Source organism: Lynx canadensis, chromosome B1 (assembly GCF_007474595.2).
Source record: "Lynx canadensis isolate LIC74 chromosome B1, mLynCan4.pri.v2, whole genome shotgun sequence".
In the NCBI taxonomy this organism is placed as follows: Eukaryota; Metazoa; Chordata; class Mammalia; order Carnivora; family Felidae; genus Lynx; species Lynx canadensis.
Genome location: NC_044306.2, coordinates 163,257,826 through 163,279,381, shown reverse-complemented (window position 1 = coordinate 163,279,381; position 21,556 = coordinate 163,257,826). Strand labels below are relative to the sequence as shown.

At 45.4% G+C, this 21,556-nt stretch overlaps 1 protein-coding gene across 1 annotated transcript in view; it reads right to left on the bottom strand.

Annotated features, from left to right (window-relative positions):
- Nucleotides 1–21,064, bottom strand: part of LNX1 (ligand of numb-protein X 1) — a 122,645-nt gene extending 101,581 nt beyond the window's left edge. Inside the window, 6 exon segments of the mRNA XM_032592981.1 lie at nucleotides 1,843–1,881; nucleotides 1,883–1,980; nucleotides 1,982–2,059; nucleotides 2,061–2,329; nucleotides 19,991–20,118; nucleotides 21,013–21,064. Coding sequence (XP_032448872.1) covers nucleotides 1,843–1,881; nucleotides 1,883–1,980; nucleotides 1,982–2,059; nucleotides 2,061–2,321 — 476 coding nt within the window. The 5' untranslated portion in view covers nucleotides 2,322–2,329; nucleotides 19,991–20,118; nucleotides 21,013–21,064.
- Between the last annotated feature and the right edge of the window lie 492 nt (nucleotides 21,065–21,556).

Here is a 21,556-nt window from a genome sequence, read left to right as displayed (position 1 = left end):
TCAGAGGCAACCCGCAAAACCCGAGTTAGATGTCTTTCACTCAACTTGTTGGGAAGAAAGTGAGTTCACTGACATAATTAGCATGGAAACCAAGTGCTAAGCAGTCACACCCAGGCCATTGCCCTGGATGCAAACTTTTTTTTTTAATGTTTATTTATTTTTGAGAGAGAGAGAGAGAGAGAGAGAGAGTGTGGGAGCAGGGAGGGGCAGAGAGGAGGGAGACACAGAATCCGAAGCGGGCTCCAGGCTCTGAGCTGTCAGCACAGAGCCCGACACGGGGCTCGAACTCACAAAACCGCGAGATCATGATCTGAGCTGAAGGTCGAACACTTAACCGACTGAGCCACCCAGGTGCCCCCTCAATGCAAACTTCTATGTTAGAGAATCTGCCTGTCCTGAAAAACACTCAGATTCACAACCTCAAGTATGTGAACCTTTCGAAAAAAACACCGGCACCTACCTCGTTGCCCTCGTCATGACCAAGGAACCAAGATAAACACCAGCTTCCAAGTTTCCTCGTACAAAATAATTGTGGTATTACTGTGTCATCCTCCCGTAACCACCTGAAATGTTCTGAGCAACCTCATTGCGGAGCAAGACCCGGGGCTGCCCTGAGTCCATCTGCACAGGAATGCCCAGGAATGTGACAATGTAGTGGACACAATTGAGAGGCAGATAAGTGGAGTGGACCTGCCGCTCACCACCAGCAGGGGCGGTCACACCCATCGCTCTGCCACCGGTGTGTACCCTGGCTGAAAATTTAGCAGAAATTCTCTGGAAGACAGAAGTTTTCTACATTTCTCCTTTATATTCTTATTTTTTTCAATGTTTATTTCATTTTTGAGAGAGAGAGAGAGAAAGGCTGAGCAGGGGAGGGGCAGAGAGAGAGAGGGAGACACAGAATCTGAAGCAGGCTCCAGGCTCCGAGCTGGCAGCACAGAGCCCGATGCGGGGCTCGAACTCACGGACCGCAAGATCATGACCTGAGCCCAAGTCTGACGCTTAAAACCGACTGAGCCACCCAGGCGCCCCTGTAACTTTTCTCCTTTTAAAAGTCAGTTGGCAATACCTCACATCTCCTTAAAGAACAGTGGGCTTTGTCAATTCCCATACAGAAGAATCTTAAGAATTATGGACCAAACTGGGAGACATTTTTTTTCTGATGTGAAAAGGTAAGCAATGCCCATCAGGAAATCTTCTGGGGGCCACGAGCCTCGGAGAAAGCTGCTCATCAGACCTTTCCAGGATCTCTGACACTTCAGAACGCACCCATATGAAACAAGCCAGTCCACTAAAGGACAAATATCGTACGATTCCTCTTCTCTTAGGCTCCCAGAGCAGTCAGATGCATCGAGACAGAAAGCAGCATGGTGGTCATCAGGGGCCGGACAGGAGGGAATGGCAAATCTGGGGTTAATAGGTATGGTTTGGATTCTGGAAGGTGAGCAAAGTTCTGGTAATGGATTGTGGTGATGGCTGCACAACTGTGTGAATGCACTTAAATGCCACTGAACCGTACTCTTAAAACTGGTTAAAATGGCGAATGTCATGCATATGTTACCATGAGAAAACAGTCCCCCCCCCACCCCCCACCACACACACACACACCTGCACACCCCAACTCTATCACGGGCTGTTCTCTCACACTGAACCACGGTTTATAAACACCTAAGAGGTTTCCTTTGAGCGGATGCTTGCCCTGGCTGCAAAAAAAGAAGACAGAAGAAGTGGCATCTCGCGGAGCACCCGGCCCCGAGGACGCCCTGCTCTTGGGAGGCAGGTGAGGCCAGCTGTCCCCGGGAGGGCGGGCTGCTCGGAGCTGGCCAACCAGGGAGGCCCTACCTTGTCTGAAAGTGCTGCTCGAGATCACAGCGCTGCAGACCTCGTGCAGTACTCCGGGAACGGGCAGGTCACCAGCAGCTTGTTGAGAAGCTTGTTGACCAGGATGCTGGACTTCTTGCAATGCTGCAGCACCACAGGCCTTACGATCCACGGGGCAGAAGTCCTTCTCCACCAGGAAGCTGGTGAGGCAGAGCGTGCAATAGGGGTGTCCACAGGGAAGTGTCCAGAGGGTCCAGCAAAGCCTGCAGGCAGATGTGGCACACGAGGTCATCGTCCACATCTTCCGCGTAGGTGTAGAAGTGGTTTTCCTCAGGGGAGTGGGCTTGGCCACACACCACACACAGGGGTGCAGAGCTGGGGTCAGGGGGACAGGCAGGGTCTGGCTGGCTCATGTCAACTTGGGGGGACAGTATGGCAGGAAACCAGCCCAGGGCAACATATTTCCTCCGGAGAAAATCAACGATCTTCCAGGATGCCATCCACAGACCTAAAAGAGAACAAGACAGCTGATCTTCGTTTTCATGAGACTGGAGACTAAGCAATGGACTTGACACCCTGCCGCCCGCGGGCGGGGGACTGAGCTGGGAGTTCAGAAGGCCAGGGCTCACTGCCCCCTCTGGTGACTGACATGACCCTTGGGCAAGTGACTTGGCCTCCTTATGCCTCAGTTTACCATCCACCTGGGTGGGAATAACCTTGGCCTTTAACATCCTCGGCGCTGGGTGGTAAAAACCATCGGGGACTGTCCGGGGAAATCCCCAAGATATAAATTGTTAGTAAAATTAAATTAGACCATAAGTTATACAGACTATAAATTAGAGATTTAGAAGTTGCTCTGTCAGATCGGGACAAAGAAGAAAACAGTGAACACTGTAATGGCTTTTTCTTATCTTTCCTCCCAACTCTCTCTAAAACTCAGAGAAGGTAGGACGTCAGAGCCTTCAACTCTCGTCAGAAGAAACCGAGAACTGGGGAGTCTGTAGCGTTTTTACTGTGGTGAGAGCATGTTTTCCTCCATATGCATTTCATTCATTCAATCGGGCATTTGGCAGTTATGTGGGCTCTCCAGCTGTATTGCCTGGGTTCAAATCCCATCACCGCTGTGGGCCAGCGATTTAATCCTGGAAAATGAGGATAACAATAGCCGGCCTCATAGGACTATTGTGAGAATTGCACAAGATACGTGACAGAGAGCTCTCAGCATCATATCTGGAATATAGTACATGCTCAGGTCAATATTAGCTACTATTTGTTTTAAAATTTGTTAACTTTTATTCATTTTTGAGAGACGACTGGGGGAGAGGCAGAGAGAGAGAGGGAGACACAGAATCCAAAGCAGGCTCAGGCTCTGAGCTGTCAGCACAGAGCCCTACGCCAGGGCTTGAACCCACAGGGCTTGAATCACGATCCGAGCTGAGGTCTGACACTTAACCGACTGAGCCACCCAGGTGCCCCAATATTCGTTACTATTTTACATGCATTTGTTACTGCATTCATTCCAGTCTAGCTCCCTTGACCTAGAAATTGAAAGCTATAGTTCCTATAAGGGGTCTTTTGTTTCATTTAACAGTACTCTTTTATTTAATCATATATATTTCAAACCAGAATACTATCACACTATGGATTTTCCTCTCGTATAGGGGTCTAAATGATGGAGTTTTTAACGTTCCCGATTAACATCTAGGATGTCTCTTGAATCATTCCATAAATGTTTCTCGAGCGCCAGCTCTGAGCTAGGTAGTAAGCTGGGTGTGGAGGAGACCTTCAAGAGAGCTTTAAAAACACGCTGCTGCTCTCGTGGGGTCACCAGTCCAGGGGGACGCAGACGGCACAAGTAACCGGAAGTGTGCGCGAGGTGATCCTGGGTCATCTCTCATGAGGATTAAGAACCCCATGGAGTCCCCCTGGTGGTTCAGTGAATGAAGCGTCTGAGTCTTGATCTCAGGGTCCTGAGTTCAGGCCTCGCGTTGGGCTCTGCGCTGGCCGTGAAGCCTACTTAAAAAATAAAAATAAAAATCCTGCACCCTCCCCCACCCCCCTTCAACGTTCTTCATTTTGGGAAGTAAACGAAAAGACGTCAAGCGTTCCACAAGAGCATAAAGACACATGAGTAACCTAACAGGAAACTAGCTGCATTTGGAAATATGGCACAGCAGAGTCATAAACTGTGTTATATCTTTTTTCTTTTCCAAATTAAGTCCAAGGTTGTTTGTAGGAGCACAGCCTTATCTCCAAAAGAAAATACATGGACTTCAAGCTTTCAGTGGGTCAGCTTCGTGTTTACATTTCTGTCCTGTGCTAATGTGCCTGTAAGAACACTCTGGTCAGAAGGTTGAAGTAAAATGCCCTGAATGTGAAAACACTTAGATCATAGCATTTGATTTAGCATCAAAAGAGAACACAGAAGACTAAGGTAGAGAGTGCAGAAGGGGGTGAAGTGGTTTCTAGTCAAATTTCATGGAAACATACACAGCTGCTATTCGTCCTCAGGCTGATAGAAGGTACTGGAACCACACAGGAAATGCTTTAAGTGGCATGAAAAACAGTCCAAAAATAAACATGAAAACGGAAACGGGCCACCCGAAAGATTATCATCCACTAGAGGAAAAAAAAAAAAAAAGTTCACATATTTTGAACTTTGACAAGAGTTTTGTCAAATCTTCCCACGTGTTTGGGTCCTCTCCATTCCTCCTCCCTGTGCTATACTGAAAAGTGATAGGAATACAGCTGTCGCTCTGGTCTTACCACTGAAAAAACAACTTCACATTTCTGGGCCATGCCTTTATGGGTGAAATGGTGGGACTGGACCAGATCTTTGGTTTTCAGACTGTGTTCTAGAAAGTGGCAGGTGCCTGAGAGCCTTCCATGGGAGGGACGGAAGGAAGGCAGGTGGGGTAGAGATTTGCCCACTTCTCCACCCCACCCAGTCCCAGCTCCATTTTTATGTCTCTGACACATCAATTTCCTTATAATATTGTTAGAAGAACCCTAGCTTAAAAAAAAAAAAAAAAAGCAAGCCACCAGATCGATACTATAAAATCTCTTTCAGAAACAGAGTTTCAGCACAGAGGATTCTGTGCTAATAAAGCAGAGGGTTTTGCTTTGTTTTGGGCAGTTGGCTTTTGGGAGAATCTTTTTTTCTTTGCTTTCTGACAAGTTTTGAGCATTTACCATGTGCCCGGCACTGTACTTGGGGGCCTTATATACAGTATGTTATTTAATCCACACAAATCCCCAGGGTTGTTGGGTTTTGTTCGTTTTCATTAAAAAAAAAATTCTGTTTTAGTGTTTATTTATTTTTGACAGAGAGAGAGACACAGAGCATGAGCAGGGGAGGGGCAGAGAGAGAGGGAGACAGAATCTGAAGCAGGCTCCCGGCTCCAAGCTGTCAGCACAGAGCCCCACGCACAGCTTGAACTCACAGACCGCAAGAGCATGACCAGAGCCGTAGTCTGACGCTGGACTGATTGAGCCACCCAGGTGCCCTTTGTTTGTTTTCATTTAACAGATGAGGAAGCTGAAGTGTGTGACATGTAGTACCTTGCCAGTTACACCAAAAAAGAAACAAACCAAGAAATGGTGCTGACTCTAGTTTCTGTTCCTATTTTGCTACATTGTGGCCACCCATCTTCCCCTCCCCCCCCCCCATCATCATGACTTCGTTGCAATGCAACTAAGCAAATAGAAGAGCCCCAGGAAATTGGGTTTAAAAATCTCTTTAGGACCATTGCGAATAGGTTTTCCAAGGCTCTGATTAAAAATATTCTTTGACTTTACTGAGTGCCAAAATGGTGGACACTAAATGAATGGAACAGGTAAACAAAACCGGCAGGTTCTAGCTTCCAGCCCCAATTCTTTTTTCTTTCCTTTCCTGTTTTTCTGAGAGAAATTTGAATTCCCTGGCACTTGCCCATACGAGTACACCAGATCCTTAACATAATATTAGCGTAAACACTGCTGTTGGTATTTTCCAACTTTGCTTTAGACTAAATAAAGCCTATATGAATAGACACAGATTATGGGATAATTGGCCAAAAAAAAGCAAAAAAAGCAGTCTGGGCTCTAAAGAAAGAACTAGGTAGGCTTTTAAAAATATGACTAATGGGGTGCTTGGATGGTTCAGTTGGTCAAGTGTCCCATTCGTGGTTTCGGCTCAGGTCATGATCTCACGGTTCGTGGGTTTGAGCCTCACTCACCTTGGGCTCTGAGCTGATGGTGCAGAGCCTGCCTGGGATTTTTCTGTTCTCTCTCCCTCTCCCTCTTCCCCTCCCCTGTCCCCTCTTTCTCTTTCTCTCTCAAAAATAAATATGCTTAAAAAAAAAAAAAAAAGAAAAATTATGATTAATGGGCACCTGGGCTCAGTTGGTTGAGTGTCTGACTCTTGGTTTTGGCTCAGGTCATAATCTCATGGCTTCGTGGGTTCAAGCCCTGCCTTGGGCTCTGAGCTGACAGTGTGGAGCCTGCTTGGGATCCTCTCTCTCACCCTCTGTCTCTGCCCCTCCCCCACTTGTGCTGCCCCCATCTCTCTCAAAATAGACTTAAACAAATTTTTAAAAATAAAAAAATACCGTGAACATTATTTATGCAAGGTTTCTTATTTCCAGTTTACATCTTATAAACCTGTATGATGTATCATGTTTTTAAGACATGAACTGAGAAGAAATGATCAAGGATCATTAAGGCTTGAAAGGTAAACGATTTTTCCTTCCAAATGTCAGCGAGAGGGCTTATTAGCTGAGTCCATCTGTTACTGAGTGTCCCAGCCCTCGGCACTTCTGGCCCTGGAGTTTTTGCAATTTGGAGAAAGAGAAGGGAAGTAGATTTCCTCCTTGGGTGTATATAGGGGGCTGGGTAGGAGTGGAGATGAAAATCTTACACTTCCTCAGTAGACCCCTATGGTGGCTTAGGAACCATCTTTTCTGTCTTTCCTGTGATTTGGGGTGCAATAGAGGCCCAAGATGACTTTTAGACATACAGGTGGCCTACCAACGCAGTGGTGAGAAGTGCCAGGAAAACTCAAAATCTCCATCTCTGTCCTTAATCCCTGCTTCCTTTCCCCGCCACTTTGTGGTCACGCCCGACACTTGTACAGAAGTTCTTCGACCTAACTTTCAAATTCTGAAACTTCGGTGGCTGACAACAGAGATGCATTCCAGAGCAAAGTGAGTCGGCGCTGTCTGCAAGCAAAGAAGGTCGTTAGAGGTCATATGTATACGGTCACCTGCACTAAAAATCCAATAGTCTTAAGAACAGCCCTTGGGGTACAACCTGTTTGGAAACGGAAAACTGTCTGCACGAAATAACCTACCAGAACAATGGAGTCCCTGGTGTGCTACTGTTCTAATTCTCCTTTAAATGCACACTGGCTTTATAAAAGATGGTTACCCAAGGTGACCAGGATAAACATATACTGCACTGGAAAGGCAATGGATAACCATATCCCTTGGCAGGCTGCGCTGACAATTGTCACAGTTCTTCTTACTCCAAGGACAGACTTGACTCCAGAGCTTCTCCTGGATGGCTGCATGAGTCACACTTTTACAACAATAGTAATGGGACTTCATATTATCAAAAAGAATTCATCTTATAGTCCATGGCAGTGTGCCCCACATCGGGACTTTAACCTTGAGAAAGACGAAACATTGAGCCATAGATTCTTGGTGTTGAAAGGGAGCCTTGAGAGAAGGTCCCTAAATGAAACAGGCCTTTATTACCTTATAAAATAGATCATCCTGCTTTGGAGAGCTCTAAACTACTAGGGGGGACAGTTCCATATACAGAGCAAAAATTTGCCTCTCTAAAAAGAAAAAAAAAAAAATCCCTCTCTAGAACTCACCAACTCCTCCAATGGGTGCCAGATGTATCCCAGGAGCTAGTTAGAATATATCAAATTCCTTAAGTCCTTTAATAGTTGGAAGACAACCTTTTTCCTCCCCCGAGGCCAGCGGCCTTGGGCTATGTGCATTCCTTCAAGTTTCCATATACTCTGCGAAGCTGACCATCCTCTGCAACTCTTCCAGATTATTCATTGTCCCTCCTACGAGGTATGGGTAGAATGAGCCCCAAAAACTCTAGGATATAGTGGAAGGTAGTAACGGCACTCAGAGCCTAGGACTGTGTCTGCTTTCTTGGTGGCAGTAGAAGGCCATTGCTGTCATTGCTGATCTGCCCTGCTACAAGACTGAGACACCGCCCTGAGGCCTGGAGAAAGCTATTAGCAATTCTTGAGCACCGAGAAGGAAAAAAAAAAAAAAAAATCCAGGGTAATAAAGTATAAAAGTAGCAGCTAGGGACACAGTTTAGAAAATGCAAAGATATTAGTGGTATTAGGTGGATTTATATAAACAGAAATTCCTCCGTGGCTGAACAGTTTGGTATTGGAATCCTCAGTGTATAACCCAATCCCCAGAATGAGTGGTATTTGAGGTTTGGTAGTCTCCCATTTGTTTATAAGCATTCCTATATTTTGACAAATGGTGATCTAGAATGTACTGACAAAATGAACACGAGAAAAGAGACATGGAAACCATTTAAACAAATGGCAAATCGGAGACAATTTTTTTTTCCCATCCAGAACACAACATCGTTAACTGTCACTGGCATTCAGTAATAAATGAAAAAGTTAAAAAAGCGACAGGCCACGGGCAGCCAATGGAAGGGCCATGAGATGAACTGAAAGTCCTAAAGCTCTGGATGATCCTCAGAAAGGAAAGGAAAGGAAAGGACTAGGAAAGGAAAGGAAAGGACAGAAAGGAGGAAAGGAGGAAGGAAGGAAGGAAGGAAGGAAGGGGAAGGAAGGAAGGAAAGGAAGGAAGGAAGGAAGAAAGGAAGGAAGGAAGGAAGGAAGGAAGGAAGGAAGGAAGGAAGGAAAGGAAGGAAGGAAGGAAGGAAGGAAGGAAGGAAGGAAGGAAGGAAGAAAGAGAAGGAAGAGAGAGAAGAGAAGAAAGAGAAGAGAAGAGAAGAGAAAAGAAAAGCAAAAAGGACTGGTGCACAAGTACCAGAAAAGGAAAGTGTCTGAGGAGGTGTCCTAGTCACCTGGCACCGTCAGCTGAGCAGTCACTGAGGGCTCATACAAAGGAGGAAGATTTCAAACAAGAAGAAAAAAGTGTATCTGAAGCCAGGCCCCAAAATGATCACTGGATGACTGGATCCCGAAAGAGCACTGTTTCGAGCGTCTATCAGTCAAGTGACACAAACAGTCTCTCCAGCAAGGCCACCACCACTATGTAAACAGCGTGGGGCTCTGCCCTACCCTCGCTGTGTTTGCTTCCTAATTTTGCTGGCTTATTTCATGTTTTTTTCAAAATCTCCTAATCCCTTCCCCCAACCCTCATGTTTTACACAAACACATAAAGACTGAGGGGGCGCCCGGGGGCTTGGTTGGTTAAGCATCTGACTTTGGCCTAGGTCTTGATCTCACTGTTCCCCAGTTCGAGCCCCGCGTCGGCTCTGTTGCCGACAGCGTCGGAGCCTGGAGCCTGGCTTCGGATTCTGTGTCTCCTCTTTCTGTGCCCCTCCCCCGCTCTCTCTCTCTCTCTCTCTCTCTCTCTCTCTCTAAATAAAAATTAAAAAAAAAAAAACACATAAAGACTGAGAACCCCTATACCAGATGATTTCTGAGTAACTTTTAGGTTCTAGAAACTGAGCTGAAGGTGTTTCGTCATTGATGATGCTTTGCAATTTGGATGAAGCTATGCAGGCTGGTTCAAAACTTGGTTCACACTGGTCACTGAGGCCACACCTCAGCACAGAGATCACAGTCATTCAGGAACCTCATCCTGGACTGTGAAGACCAGAAATACACTCATGTGGGAATCAAATGGAATAGTGCTGGTAAATTCTTCACGTCGATGGCCTCATTCTCTTTCTAAACAATTATCTGTGGGCGTATTTGTCTAACCGCTGCCCTGGCACTGGCTGGAACTCCTAAATTAGATTATTGGAGGGAAAGCAATTGTCAAAGTTAGGGCAAGCTCTTCGTCTATTAAACAAAGTACATTTATAATTACACTTTATAGATAAACTGTGTGCAACTTGGAGATATCAATAACGTGCCATCGATTTTTTTATAAATACCATTTTTTTATAAATAAGAGGATGGACGAATGCTCTGTGGACTATTCCTTAGCTTACAGACACATCAGTAATAGGGAGGCATTAAGTGCTTTAGTGACCTGAATTAAACGGTCACACATGAAATAAAAACTGTCTTTGAACTTACGAGGGTTTGAAGTGGGGGCTGAGGAGGCAGGGGGGTCATATACCTTGCAGAGGAAAAGGAGAGAGAACACAAAGAAGGCAGGTGCTTATAGACTGTTGCAAAGGTCAGGGTTGGTTCTGAATCTACTTAATATCTAAATCAACCGATCCCCAAGAGGGAGTAAGCAATTCATTAATTGATCACTGAAAGATACTTGCCTGCATAGTGTTGCCACCACTAGAAAGGACAAATATATAAAGTGGTCTTTAAAGAGGTCGAAATATCTTCAGGAAATTAAAGGAGAGTTGAACTAAAAGGAGACCATGTCTGGAGTCAATGACTGAGAATGTAGATAGTCAGGAAGTGGGAAAGAACAAGAAAAGCAGTTAAGTGAAAAGCGTCCCAAGTGGCTAGCCAATCAGATACAAGTTCTAGAAGCCCAGGGAAGATTTTTACAAGCTGGTTGGAGAAGAGCTTGTCTCCCTTGACTAAAGATTTACTGCCTTTCCCCTGGGTGTCATGGCACCCCTTTCATACTTGGGTTTCTTTGTAAGAACTCTGTCCCAGAAAAGATGTCCTTTCATTTCCTGGTCTATCAACATGGTGAGATGGAGCTGACCCCTGCCAACAACAAAAATGAAGGCAGGGTATTTTGTGTTAACCAAGGGTTCTGTTCATGCAAAGAAGCGCCATAGGATCCTGGGAAGACATAATTTCGGAGGAGAAACGTGGGGAAGCAAGCTGACATTCTTCCACCCAAGGCTGAAAAACATATTCGGGATTTTTTTTAAAAACAGATAACCAAGTTTTACAGAGTGAAAGACAAGGTGAAGGAAGATATTTGAATTCTCACCATTGTTTCTGCTGTTTTTCAATTCTATGTAGGTTCGTTGATCCCCTATTATATGCCTGGCATTTGTCTTAGATTCTGGGGGAGCTCCCACTGTGGTAGGGTCCCCTCCCTAAGGAAAGCAAAAGGAAAAAACACCTCAAGGCCACCTGGTTATACACGTACGTGACAACATCCCTCAGGACCCTGGGTCATGCGACCAGTTAATCAGACTACATGTTTGTATGTTACCATTATGGGAGACAAAGAAACAGAAAATATATAAAAAAAACTACGCCATGTGGCGTTCAGGCCTCAGTTCTTCGGGTACGAACCCAACGGAGTGGTGCGGGCAGGAATAAAGTTGTTTCCTGGAAAGAAAAGCCTCAGCGTCCCGACTCCCTGTGCGAGAATCCTGCTACACCATAGGGAATTCAATGGTATCCTCAGTGAGTGTAAGTCTAATTAGAAAAATGGAACTTACATATAGAAAAAAAAATACGAAAGCACTGCAAAAAAAAGTACATATTGAGTATGGCAAGGGGTATGATCCCCCCCCAAATAGGAGCCAGGGACAAGTTTTGGAGACAAAGAGACAAGAGAACAGTATAATGTGACCCGGAATGGCCAGGAAAGTTCATGGACTAGTTGGGCCTCAGGGCACATCATCAAAGCTTCATGGTATATGGACAAGTGGGAAGAAATCAAGGTAGGGGAAGAACGTGAGCAAATCCCCCAGTCGAGGAAGAGAAATACACACACCAGTGTTTGGTCACATGATGATCTGTCTTTGAGATTTTAGAATTACCTTTGAAGAAATCACAGGACTTTGAGTTGGGTAAGAATCTTAGCTTCTCCCCAAGTATAGGCATCCTCTTTACAACGTGGCTGTGAGCTGGCCTACCAGCTTCTGCCTGAAACACCTACAGTGATGGGGAGCTCATCAGCTTCCCAAACAGCTGAATGCTTTCCTTTTGTTACCTTGACCTTGCCGTGTGACACAGATCACAGTCACTCCCTCCAAAACATGGCAGCCACCCCGAATTAAAGAGAGGATGGGTGGGTTTCTCTCTCTTCTCTTCTTTTTGTCTCTGGTTCTTTCCGTTGTCTTCCTGGGGAGTCGACCCAGGGTACAGGGTCTGCCCAGGGTACTCGCTAGTTTGTTAAAGTCCCTTTGAAAACATGACAGCTGGAAGTGGACACTTATCCAGTTGTGGTTTAGTGGTTCAGTGGAGCGGTTGTTTCTTAACCAGGATACTACTTGTCTTTAAAAGCAATGGAGGACAGCCGTTACTGATTTGCTTTTGTAGATACATCAGGCTATTGACCAAAAACACTCAATAGGTCTTTAAAACATAAAACACTACTGTGCCTTGAACGTAGAAATAATGGTGGTAAGTGGTGTCAATTCTAACTCTCCTTACCTATTTAATGACCAATATTTCAGCCTCCACACAGACAGGGAATCACTCCATGAGTAGTGGGAGGAGCCTGCATATGTAAGTGCCAGTTAGGGGGTATAGCAGGTAGAATGATGCCCCCTCTCCCAAAAGATATCGCCCTGTCCTAACCTCCAAAAGCTGTGAATGTGACTTTAATTAAATAAAGGTCTTTGAAGATGTCATTAAGTTAAGAACCTTGAGATGAGATCATCCTGGATTATCTAAATTACCTTAAATCCTATGACAAGTGTCTTCATAAGACACAGATGAAGAGAACACACACACAGGAGACGGTGATAGGAAGACAGAGGCAGAGATCACGGTTATGCAGCCACAGGCCTTGGAATGCCTGGAGGTACCAGAAGCTGGAAGAAGCAAGGGAGGATTCTTCCCTGAAGCCTTTTGAGGAAGTGAGTTTCTGCCAATACCTTCATTTCAAACTTCTGGCCTCCAGAAATGCAAGAGAATAAATTTTGTTGTTTTAAGCACCGGGTTTATGGTGATTTGTTACAGCAGCCTTGGGAAAGTAACCCAGAAGGCTATGTATTTCTAGGGGCATTCTCCCAGGACTGAGGGAAATATCCCCAACGATCCACACCAACACTTCTCTCCGTAGCTTAAGGAAATGGAAAATAGGCTGGGATGGCAGCCATTTAGACTGTTCCATTCTTTTTTCTTTTTCTTAATGTTTATTTATTATTGAGAGAGAGAGAGAGAGAGAGAGAGACAGAGTGCGATCAGGGGAGGGGAGGAGGGAGAGGGAGACACAGAATCTGAAGGTGGCTCCAGGCTCTGAGCTGTCAGCACTGAGCCCATCGCGGGGCTCGAACTCACGAAACATGAGATCACGACCTGAGCTGAAGTCAGATGCTCAACTGACTGAGCCACCCAGGCACCCCTAGACTGCTCTGTGCTTAGGGATGGCAGTTCTGCCCTAGTATAAAAATGTAATAACTTCTTTCAATACACTACTAAGCTGGAATACTGATGTCTTCTGCGATGACAATTACACCAAATTTGCCAGGGCCCCAAGACTACAGATGGAATAGCTGAGTTTGTGTGTGTTGTAGAAAACATAATACACACACATAACAACAATACTTAATGAGGAGTTTGAAAACACGAGGTGACTCATGTATTAACACAGGAGCCAAACGTGCAGCGTTCTAGTCAAAAAAGGCCACGTGACTGACAAAGCAGTCATAAGCCAGCTATGCAAATCATCTCCCCGATAGCAATGGCATGTTTCCACCTCACCATCATGCAGTGCTGTTGCCATGCGCTGTGCCAAGAGGCTAATTAAAGAAAATTCTTGGAGAGTTTCCATTCTGCTGTTGGTGAAGTCTTTTGTGTGCCTGTGACAAATGCATCAAACATAAGAAGCAAATAAGAGTCACTGGAAAATCATGGTGGAATTTGAATCCACACATTCCAAGGCACAAATGAATGATGTAAAAAACAAAACAAAACAGAACAAAACAACAACAACAACAACATCCCTGGTTAACTGGGACAGAACCTACTGCCACGGTTAAAAGTGTACTGGTTAACCTACTATGTCAAAGAGCATGGCTCCCACGAGAAAGCGCCTTTCTTTTAGAAAGGCAGAGGAAGAAGATCAGGGATGAAAAGGATAGAAATGAAGGGATTCTCATAAAAACTACAAATCTCAAATCTGGAGGCCATCTTGTCTACTCCTTACCTGAAGCAGGATTCGCTTCTTCCCCCTCCTTTTTAGAATATGGTAGAAAATACAACATAATCATTATTACTACGTAATGAGTAGTTCACTAGGTGCAAGATACTGTGCTGGGTGCTTTACATGTATTTTCTCACTTAATTGTTGGAGTAATGCTACGAGATCAACGATAACCTTCACTTTAGAGATGAATATATGATTTGCTGAAGAAACACGAATTCTCTCTGGTATTCATTCATTCTTTTAGCAACACATACCAGGCACATATAAATATGCCAAATAAACAAATGCACCAAAAAACAATCACCATCAGTGACGGAGATCTCAGTACCCCAAAAGGCAACCTCCTGGATTTTTGGACAGCTCTAATTCTTAAGAAAAGAAAATTCTTTCTTATATTGATGAGCTGTGTGTCTCCAGATAACTAAGCAATAGGTCACTATGGTGTCATTGTTCACTCGGAACAAAATGAGATTAGAGGAAATGGTGAATGTAAGAGGTTCACAGGAGGCGACCAACATTTTCTGTTTCTGATTTCAGCTAAGTGCACTTTTTATACTTACCAACTTGCATGGTTTTCATGTTGACCCTTAGTCCCTGGGGAGAGCAGATAGCTAAATCCCATTAACCCAGGAAGAGAGATGTTGTCTTCCTTCCAGATAGTTTTGAAAAGCCCTTGATAGTTTAGAGGCACTGTCAGAGGACCATAAATATGCCACCCACATAAAAGTGAGTCTACATGATGCCAGCACGTAAATATCAGGCATAGTTCTGTGTCATCACCAGGAGATCCATGAATAGATGAGCTCCATGAATACTGACGTGATGAGGCAGACACATTTCAGAGCCTCCCTTGTACGTGCTCTCTTGGCAGGCATTTTACATGGCCTTTCAAGAAGTCAGAATCCCAGCAGACCCTATTTTCTCCACTCCAAGTGAGGAATTCACATCCAGTAGGGAGACACCGGAGGCCAGGAAGCTAGGAATCACTACTCCAGGAGAATCCATTGTTTATTTACCTCACAGAGTCCTACCGCCACAGGTCTGCAAAACACCAGGCATTTCAACGGGCAGCCACCCTACCCTGGAGCTCCAAGATAAACAAGATAATCTTTGTTAACAGGTTTTCTTTCCAAACCTTCGGGGAGGGAGGGGGCTTTCGGGAAATCTGTTTTTCTCAGAGTCTTTGGCCCTCAACTTACTACTGTTTCCATCGTTATTATGTCCAAACTGTAGCACGACCCAAGAAGTCTAACTTTAGCCAATATAATAATTGTTTTCCACATGGGCACACCTCGGAGACAGTGTGGGTTCTGTTCCAGACCACCACAAAAAAGCGAATATCTCAATAAAGCAAATATTGTAATAAAGCGAGTCAAATAAATTTTTTGGTTTCCCAGTGCATATAGGAGTTATGTTTGTACTACACCACAGTCTATTAAGTGTGCAATAGCATTATGTCTAAAAAAAAAATGATGTATATACCTTAATTTAAAAATACCTTATTGGGGCGCCTGGGTGGCGCAGTCGGTTAAGCGTCCGACTTCAGCCAGGTCACGATCTCGCGGTCCGTGAGTTCGAGCCCCGTGTCAGGCTCTGGGCTGATGGCTCAGAGCCTGGAGCCTGTTTCCGATTCTGTGTCTCCCTCTCTCTCTGCCCCTCCCCCGTTCATGCTCTGTCTCTCTCTGTCCCAAAAATAAATAAACGTTGAAAAATAAATAAATAAATAAAAATACTTTATTGCTAGGGGCTCCTGGGTGGCTCAGTTAGTTAAGCTTCTGACTCTTGATTTCTGCTCAGGTAGTGATCTCACAGTTTGTGGGATCGAGCCCCACGTGGGGCTCTACACTGACATTGTGGAGTCTGCTCCGTATTCTCTCTCCCTTTCTCTCTGCCCCTCCCCCACTCACGCTTGCATGCACCTGTGCTCTCCCTCTCTCTCTCAAAATAAACTTAAAAAACAAAAAAAAAAACCTTTATTGCTAAATAATGCTGTCATCTGAGCTTCCGGTGAGTCGTAATCATTGATCACAGATCACCATAACAAATCCGATAGTGATGAAAAGTCTGAAATACTGTGAGAATTACCAAAATGTGACACAACAACATGAAGGGAATAAATGCTGTTGGAAAAACGGCACCGATAGACTTGCTGGAGGGAGGCTTGCCACGACCCTGTAATTTGTAAAAAATGCAATATCTGCAAAATGCAATAAAGCTAAGTATGCCTGTGTATCATATAACAAGAGATATATGCCTGTGTATAATATAACAAGAGATATATGCCCGTGTATAACAAGAGATATAGGCCTGTATATAACAAGAGATATATGCCTGTGTATCATATAACAAGAGATATATGCCTGTAATAATAGAACAAGAGTTGCCATTTATTGGGCACCTGCTATATTATACATCAGGCATTTTACACGAAACCATGTCAGTTATTCTTCACAATAGCATGGGGTTTGGTACATAAGACAAAGAGGTACTGAGTGCCTAGTAATTACTTGGTGGAACTAGGCCTCGAACCCAGATCTGATTCTACTTTCCTTTTAAAAAACAGTATTCAGGGGAGGGGGTTGTCTGGGTGGCTCAGTCCATTAAGTGTCCAACTCTTGATTTTGGCTCAGGTCATGATCTCACAGTTCATGAACTCGAGTTCTGCCTTGGGCCCTGGGCTGACAGTGCAGTCTGCTTGGCATTCTCTCTCTCACTCCTTCTCTCTCTCTCTCCCTTTCTTTTCTCTCAAAATAAATAAATAAACTGAAAAAATTAAAAAAAAAAAAACCCCACTACTAGCAATAGCTCACATTATGCCAGGTAGAATTCCAAGCAGTTAACACATTTCAGTTGTTTCTTCTTCATAAGAAGCCTATTTTCCAGCTGAGGTAAAGCGGGGTTAAATAACCCGTCCCCGCCCCCCCCCCCCCCCCCGCTAGTATAAGGTAGAGCTGGGTTTTGAACCCAGGCAACCTGATGGCAGAGGCGAAACCACTATTCTAAAGCAGTAGCCCTGTTCCACCAAGAACTACACAAGAGGAGCATTTCCCGGTGAGGCATCACCCACTCCCCTGCAGTCGGTCTGATTTACCGAGGTATGTTGCCCCCCTAGCTTCTGCTAGAGGACCCGGCCACTCGTGAGGTTTGCCATGTTAGCGTCCCTTTTTGGGGAAAGGTAAACAAGGAAACTGATGGGCAGGAAAGTTGAGGCTTTCCCCCAGGATCCCCGAAGCACACCAGTAGTAAGGTCAAGGTTATGAACCCCTGTCCATCCGCTAGGCGGTTACCTTGCTCATGAATGATGAAAACCTGCCTTAGCTTTTCAGGATAGGGTGAGATCTAGAGAAGGCCCGGGAGCCTTAGGCAATGACTCAAGGTCATCGAAGGGTACAGGATAATCCATTAGTGAGGCAATCATATCCAAGGGATCCCCAAGCCCCCTTCCCCAGGGCAGTGCAGGCTCCAAACCGGTTTCCTCCTCCCTCTGGCCGCCCCCGCCCCCACACCCCCCTCCCGCGCCCGGGGTGGCGAGGCACAGCGGCACAGGGTGTTTATCTGCAAGATTGGAGGAAACCAAGCACCCAGTCTGCCCTGGAGAGAGCACAGTGGAAAGCAGAAAGGGCTGCCTGCCAAGTCAGATTACAGCAAACGACAACAGGACATGTCCCCCGCAGGCCTGCGGAGAACCACGTTTGCTGGGTCTGTGGTGCAGCGACAGCTTTGAGGCGGGAAAGGCCGGAGGAACAGCAGCGGCCGGCGGCTCCTAAGCATGTCCGGGAGCTGGCAGAGGCCAGATTGCCCCAGCTTGTATGACAAGGTTGAAGTAGTGTCCTCCTGCCTCCTGCCTGTTTTCTTTCTCTGAACTGTTAAGGTTGGAATTAATTATGTACAATTAATAACCATTACAAGAACCATCAGAGTTTCTAACGACGGCAGCCACGGAAGATCTCTTATCTTGCTAGGGTCAGACTATCTCTGCCAAGCACCCAGGAGAATGCCTTCAAGAGCGGATCTTGCCTTTGTTTGGCACCCACGTGGCCCTAGACACTGGCCACATGACCCTCTCTCTCTGTTACCTCAACTACTTCTCACGATCACTTCGTATCACAGGGATTAGCTCCTGTTTTACCGATGAAGACACTTGAGGGCCTGAGCGGCTAAGTCACTTGCTCAAGGATGTAAGTGGAGAGACACCGTATGTTTTCCAGACAGGTCTTATTGCCACTTGAACCAAGAGATGCAGTTACCACACGTAGGGAGCCACCGTGGGGCGTTCATCCCCTCGGACAATATTTGTGCGCAAGTTATCCAAGAGGCCAACTGCAGTCTAGATAACCTGACTCTGAATTCCAGCCTCTGTAATTTCTTTCCTTTCTTATATCTGGGGGCATGGCACCCACAGCTTTGTTCCTTTAGTAGCCAGGGACCCTGACATGTAGCGAAATGGGGTACTTAATCATAAATTACGGTGCAAAGATCTAACAGACCATGGTAATCCAGAAGGAATGCGTCTCGTGGAGAGGTTTCTGACGTTAAAGACATATTTTGCTCCAGAAGATTCAGGACCTGAGAGCTCTTTTTCTGTCCTCTGCTGACAAAGCTCCGAATCAAGTGAGAAAACACACGGGTAAGGTACCACCATCCAGACATACCACTCGGGAAAAGAACCCATGAAGGTCAGTTCAAGAACAGTACAAGCCTCCACCGAATAAGCGAGAAAGTGGCAACAAGGCCAGGGCAGAATCTCGGTAGTGAGAAGCAGCGGTCCGACAAAACTCTTCTCAGCTTGTTTCAATTTCGACTTCTGGAGAATTGACATGCACTTTGAATTTCGGGGCGGACGAATATGAGCATAACCCCTAACAGGCTATTCCTTTGCAAAGGTACTGGCTGACTGAAATCTCAGAAAAGCAGCCATGAAGGAATCCAGAATGAAAGGTCCCTCACAGGCTGATTTCTCCCCTCCATGTTTTCCAGCTCAGCTCAGCAGGGAAACGGGATGTATTTTCCTTTCTCTGCTGGATGCAGAGTGGGGCTCTTGGGCTGTCAGGAACAGAAGGAGTATAGGCTGTGGGATCAGGAGTAAGAACACAAAAATGGATCCTAGGAGTAAAATTACTTCAAAAAAAAAAAAAAAAAAAAGTCAGGTCCCGGGGAGAACAATCTCCTCCATATATTTGCTATTAAAAATATTAAATAAAGATTTGCTGTTAAAGGGGGGAAAAAGTGGAAGGATTAAAAAAACCACCAACAACAATTAAAGATCAGACCTGAAGTTACATTCTTGTAAGCACTGAGGAAATGATCTTTTCTTTAAATCAAAGGTCAGCAGGCAGCCAGGCCAGGTCTGGATGTAAACAATTCTAATCCAGACTGCAAAGTGGATTTTAAGAGCGTCAACAAAGAACAAAGAAAACAGAAGAAGTTTTTAGAGAAGAAAGAGGAAGGAAAAGGAGTCCAGGGCTTCTGAGAGGGGCAGCAGAATTCACCTGAGAAACAGACTTCTGGTGGTGGGGGGACATGTTAGGTTCAGATGGAAATTACCTCTGGGGAGACAAATGCAGAAAGGCAAAAATAAGGCAACCGTGAATTCAGTCGGCACTGGCCTCCCAACCCCCATTAAACGGGCCGGACAGGTCTGAACCTTTGAGTTCAGTTTCAAAAAAGTCTCCACTGCAGGGTTTAAAAAAAAAAAAAAAACAATCAGATCAACTTCCCAGACAAGCAGAGGCTGGCTTAATGATTAAGAGAAACAAAAAGGATTAAATATCTGGCCTGGGAGAATTTTCCTGTGCAACCAAAATGTCAAAGGCATCTCTCTGCTCTTCCCTCTCAAAAGGGCTTCTCCCTGTGGGACAAACTCAGAGCTAAGCCATTCAGCTTATGTACTTTTTTTCATTCAAATTCCTCATTCAGATCCCTCAGGGGCCATGGGGCTGAACGTCAAAGGAGAAAAATGGAGAGTTTCAACTCACCTTTTCAAGTGTGTGTCTGGGGCTCTCAAAGCAGCAGCAGCCCCGAAGTTTCCATGCCTTGTGGGTGAATCCAGCAGCTCGTGGGGCTGCCTGAGCAGTGACCAGGCTCAACCTCAGCGTACAGGTGCCTAAAGGAAGGAGGAAGGCATTGGTTGGTTGAGAGCAGGAAATGTGTGACATCACAGGGAGCCTCACAGATAAAACATTGCTGGGACCTTAGCTATTGAAACAGTCAATAGGTCCCGCCCACCTGTCATTTACCTGAATACCTGTGAGCAGGTAGGTGGCGTCTCGGTTCGGACAAATGAATCAGTTAGAGCAATTTGCCGGTTGGAATTTACTTTCTTTCCTGAGCACGGCACGTGTCCAGCCCCGTGGACAGATTGGAACTTGAAAGCCTGGTTGTTTCCTCAGCCCCCTCCTCCCACCCCGTCCCAAGTAGCTGTCCCTAATAGACTTAAAAAAGACACTGAACCACCAAATCAAGATAGTAAATTCGTGGGCATAAAAGAAGAGTGTGAAGACTGACTTTTGGAAAATATTTGAGAGTCACCCTCAAATGCCTTTTTGAATGGCATCCATTTGAATCCCACGTGTTTCTGTGTTCCAATTTAAAAAAAATTGGAGGTGACTCTTCAAATACACCTTCTTAAAATTTTTTTAAATGTCACTTTATTTTTGAGAGAGAGAGAGACACACACACACAGAGTGCAAGTGGAGGAGGGGCAGAGAGAGGGAGACACAGAATCCGAAGCAGGCTCCGGGCTCTGGCTGTCGGGACAGAGCCCGACGTTGGGCTTGAACTCACGAATGATGAGATCATGACCAGAACCAAAGTTGGGACACTTAACTGACTGAGCCACCCAGGCACCCCTTCAAATTCAAAAAAAATCTTAATATGATATTTGTTGGCATTTTCAAGGTCACGTTTTCAAATGCTTTTTCCCTACCCCCGCCCCAGTGGGAGGGCAGCGTTTTAAGCCCTTATTCAGGAGTTTGTAAAACTTCAAGGTCATTCCTACCTCGGCTTGCCTAGCGTCTTAGTCACATGGAGTTGACAGTTCACTTGTAGGCCTGCAATTAGGAACAATTTAAATGATTCAGATTTGAATGATAGTACAGTAATAAGGTGGCTTTGTCTGCTGGTTACAGCCAGGAAGAAGGAGTCAGGATTATTTCTGTCCCAAGCCTGGTGTGTGACCCTGGGCAAGTCGCTGTGTTGCTTCAGTTTTTCCAGCAGGAAAAGATAGTAACTCCACAGCTCAGCTCCGCCAGCACCACAGCCGCAGCTGGGAGCTATTAGGACTGACTGTTAAACGCTTTGGCATCTTCCAGAAGATTGTAAACAACTCCCTTCATTGTATTTAAACGTCCTATATGTCTGTGGTCCCCATCCAGCATCTCTCAACAATTTATTCACTCTCTGGAGCGCTACCTGGGGATACTGTCCGTTCTCACTCCAAGAGATGGCAGAGACGTTTCCTCAGAGAGACATTTCCTCCTCCCCCCACCCCTTAAGAAAAAAGTGTTGAAATTCCTATCCCTCCCTGCCCCCCCCCATTCTGT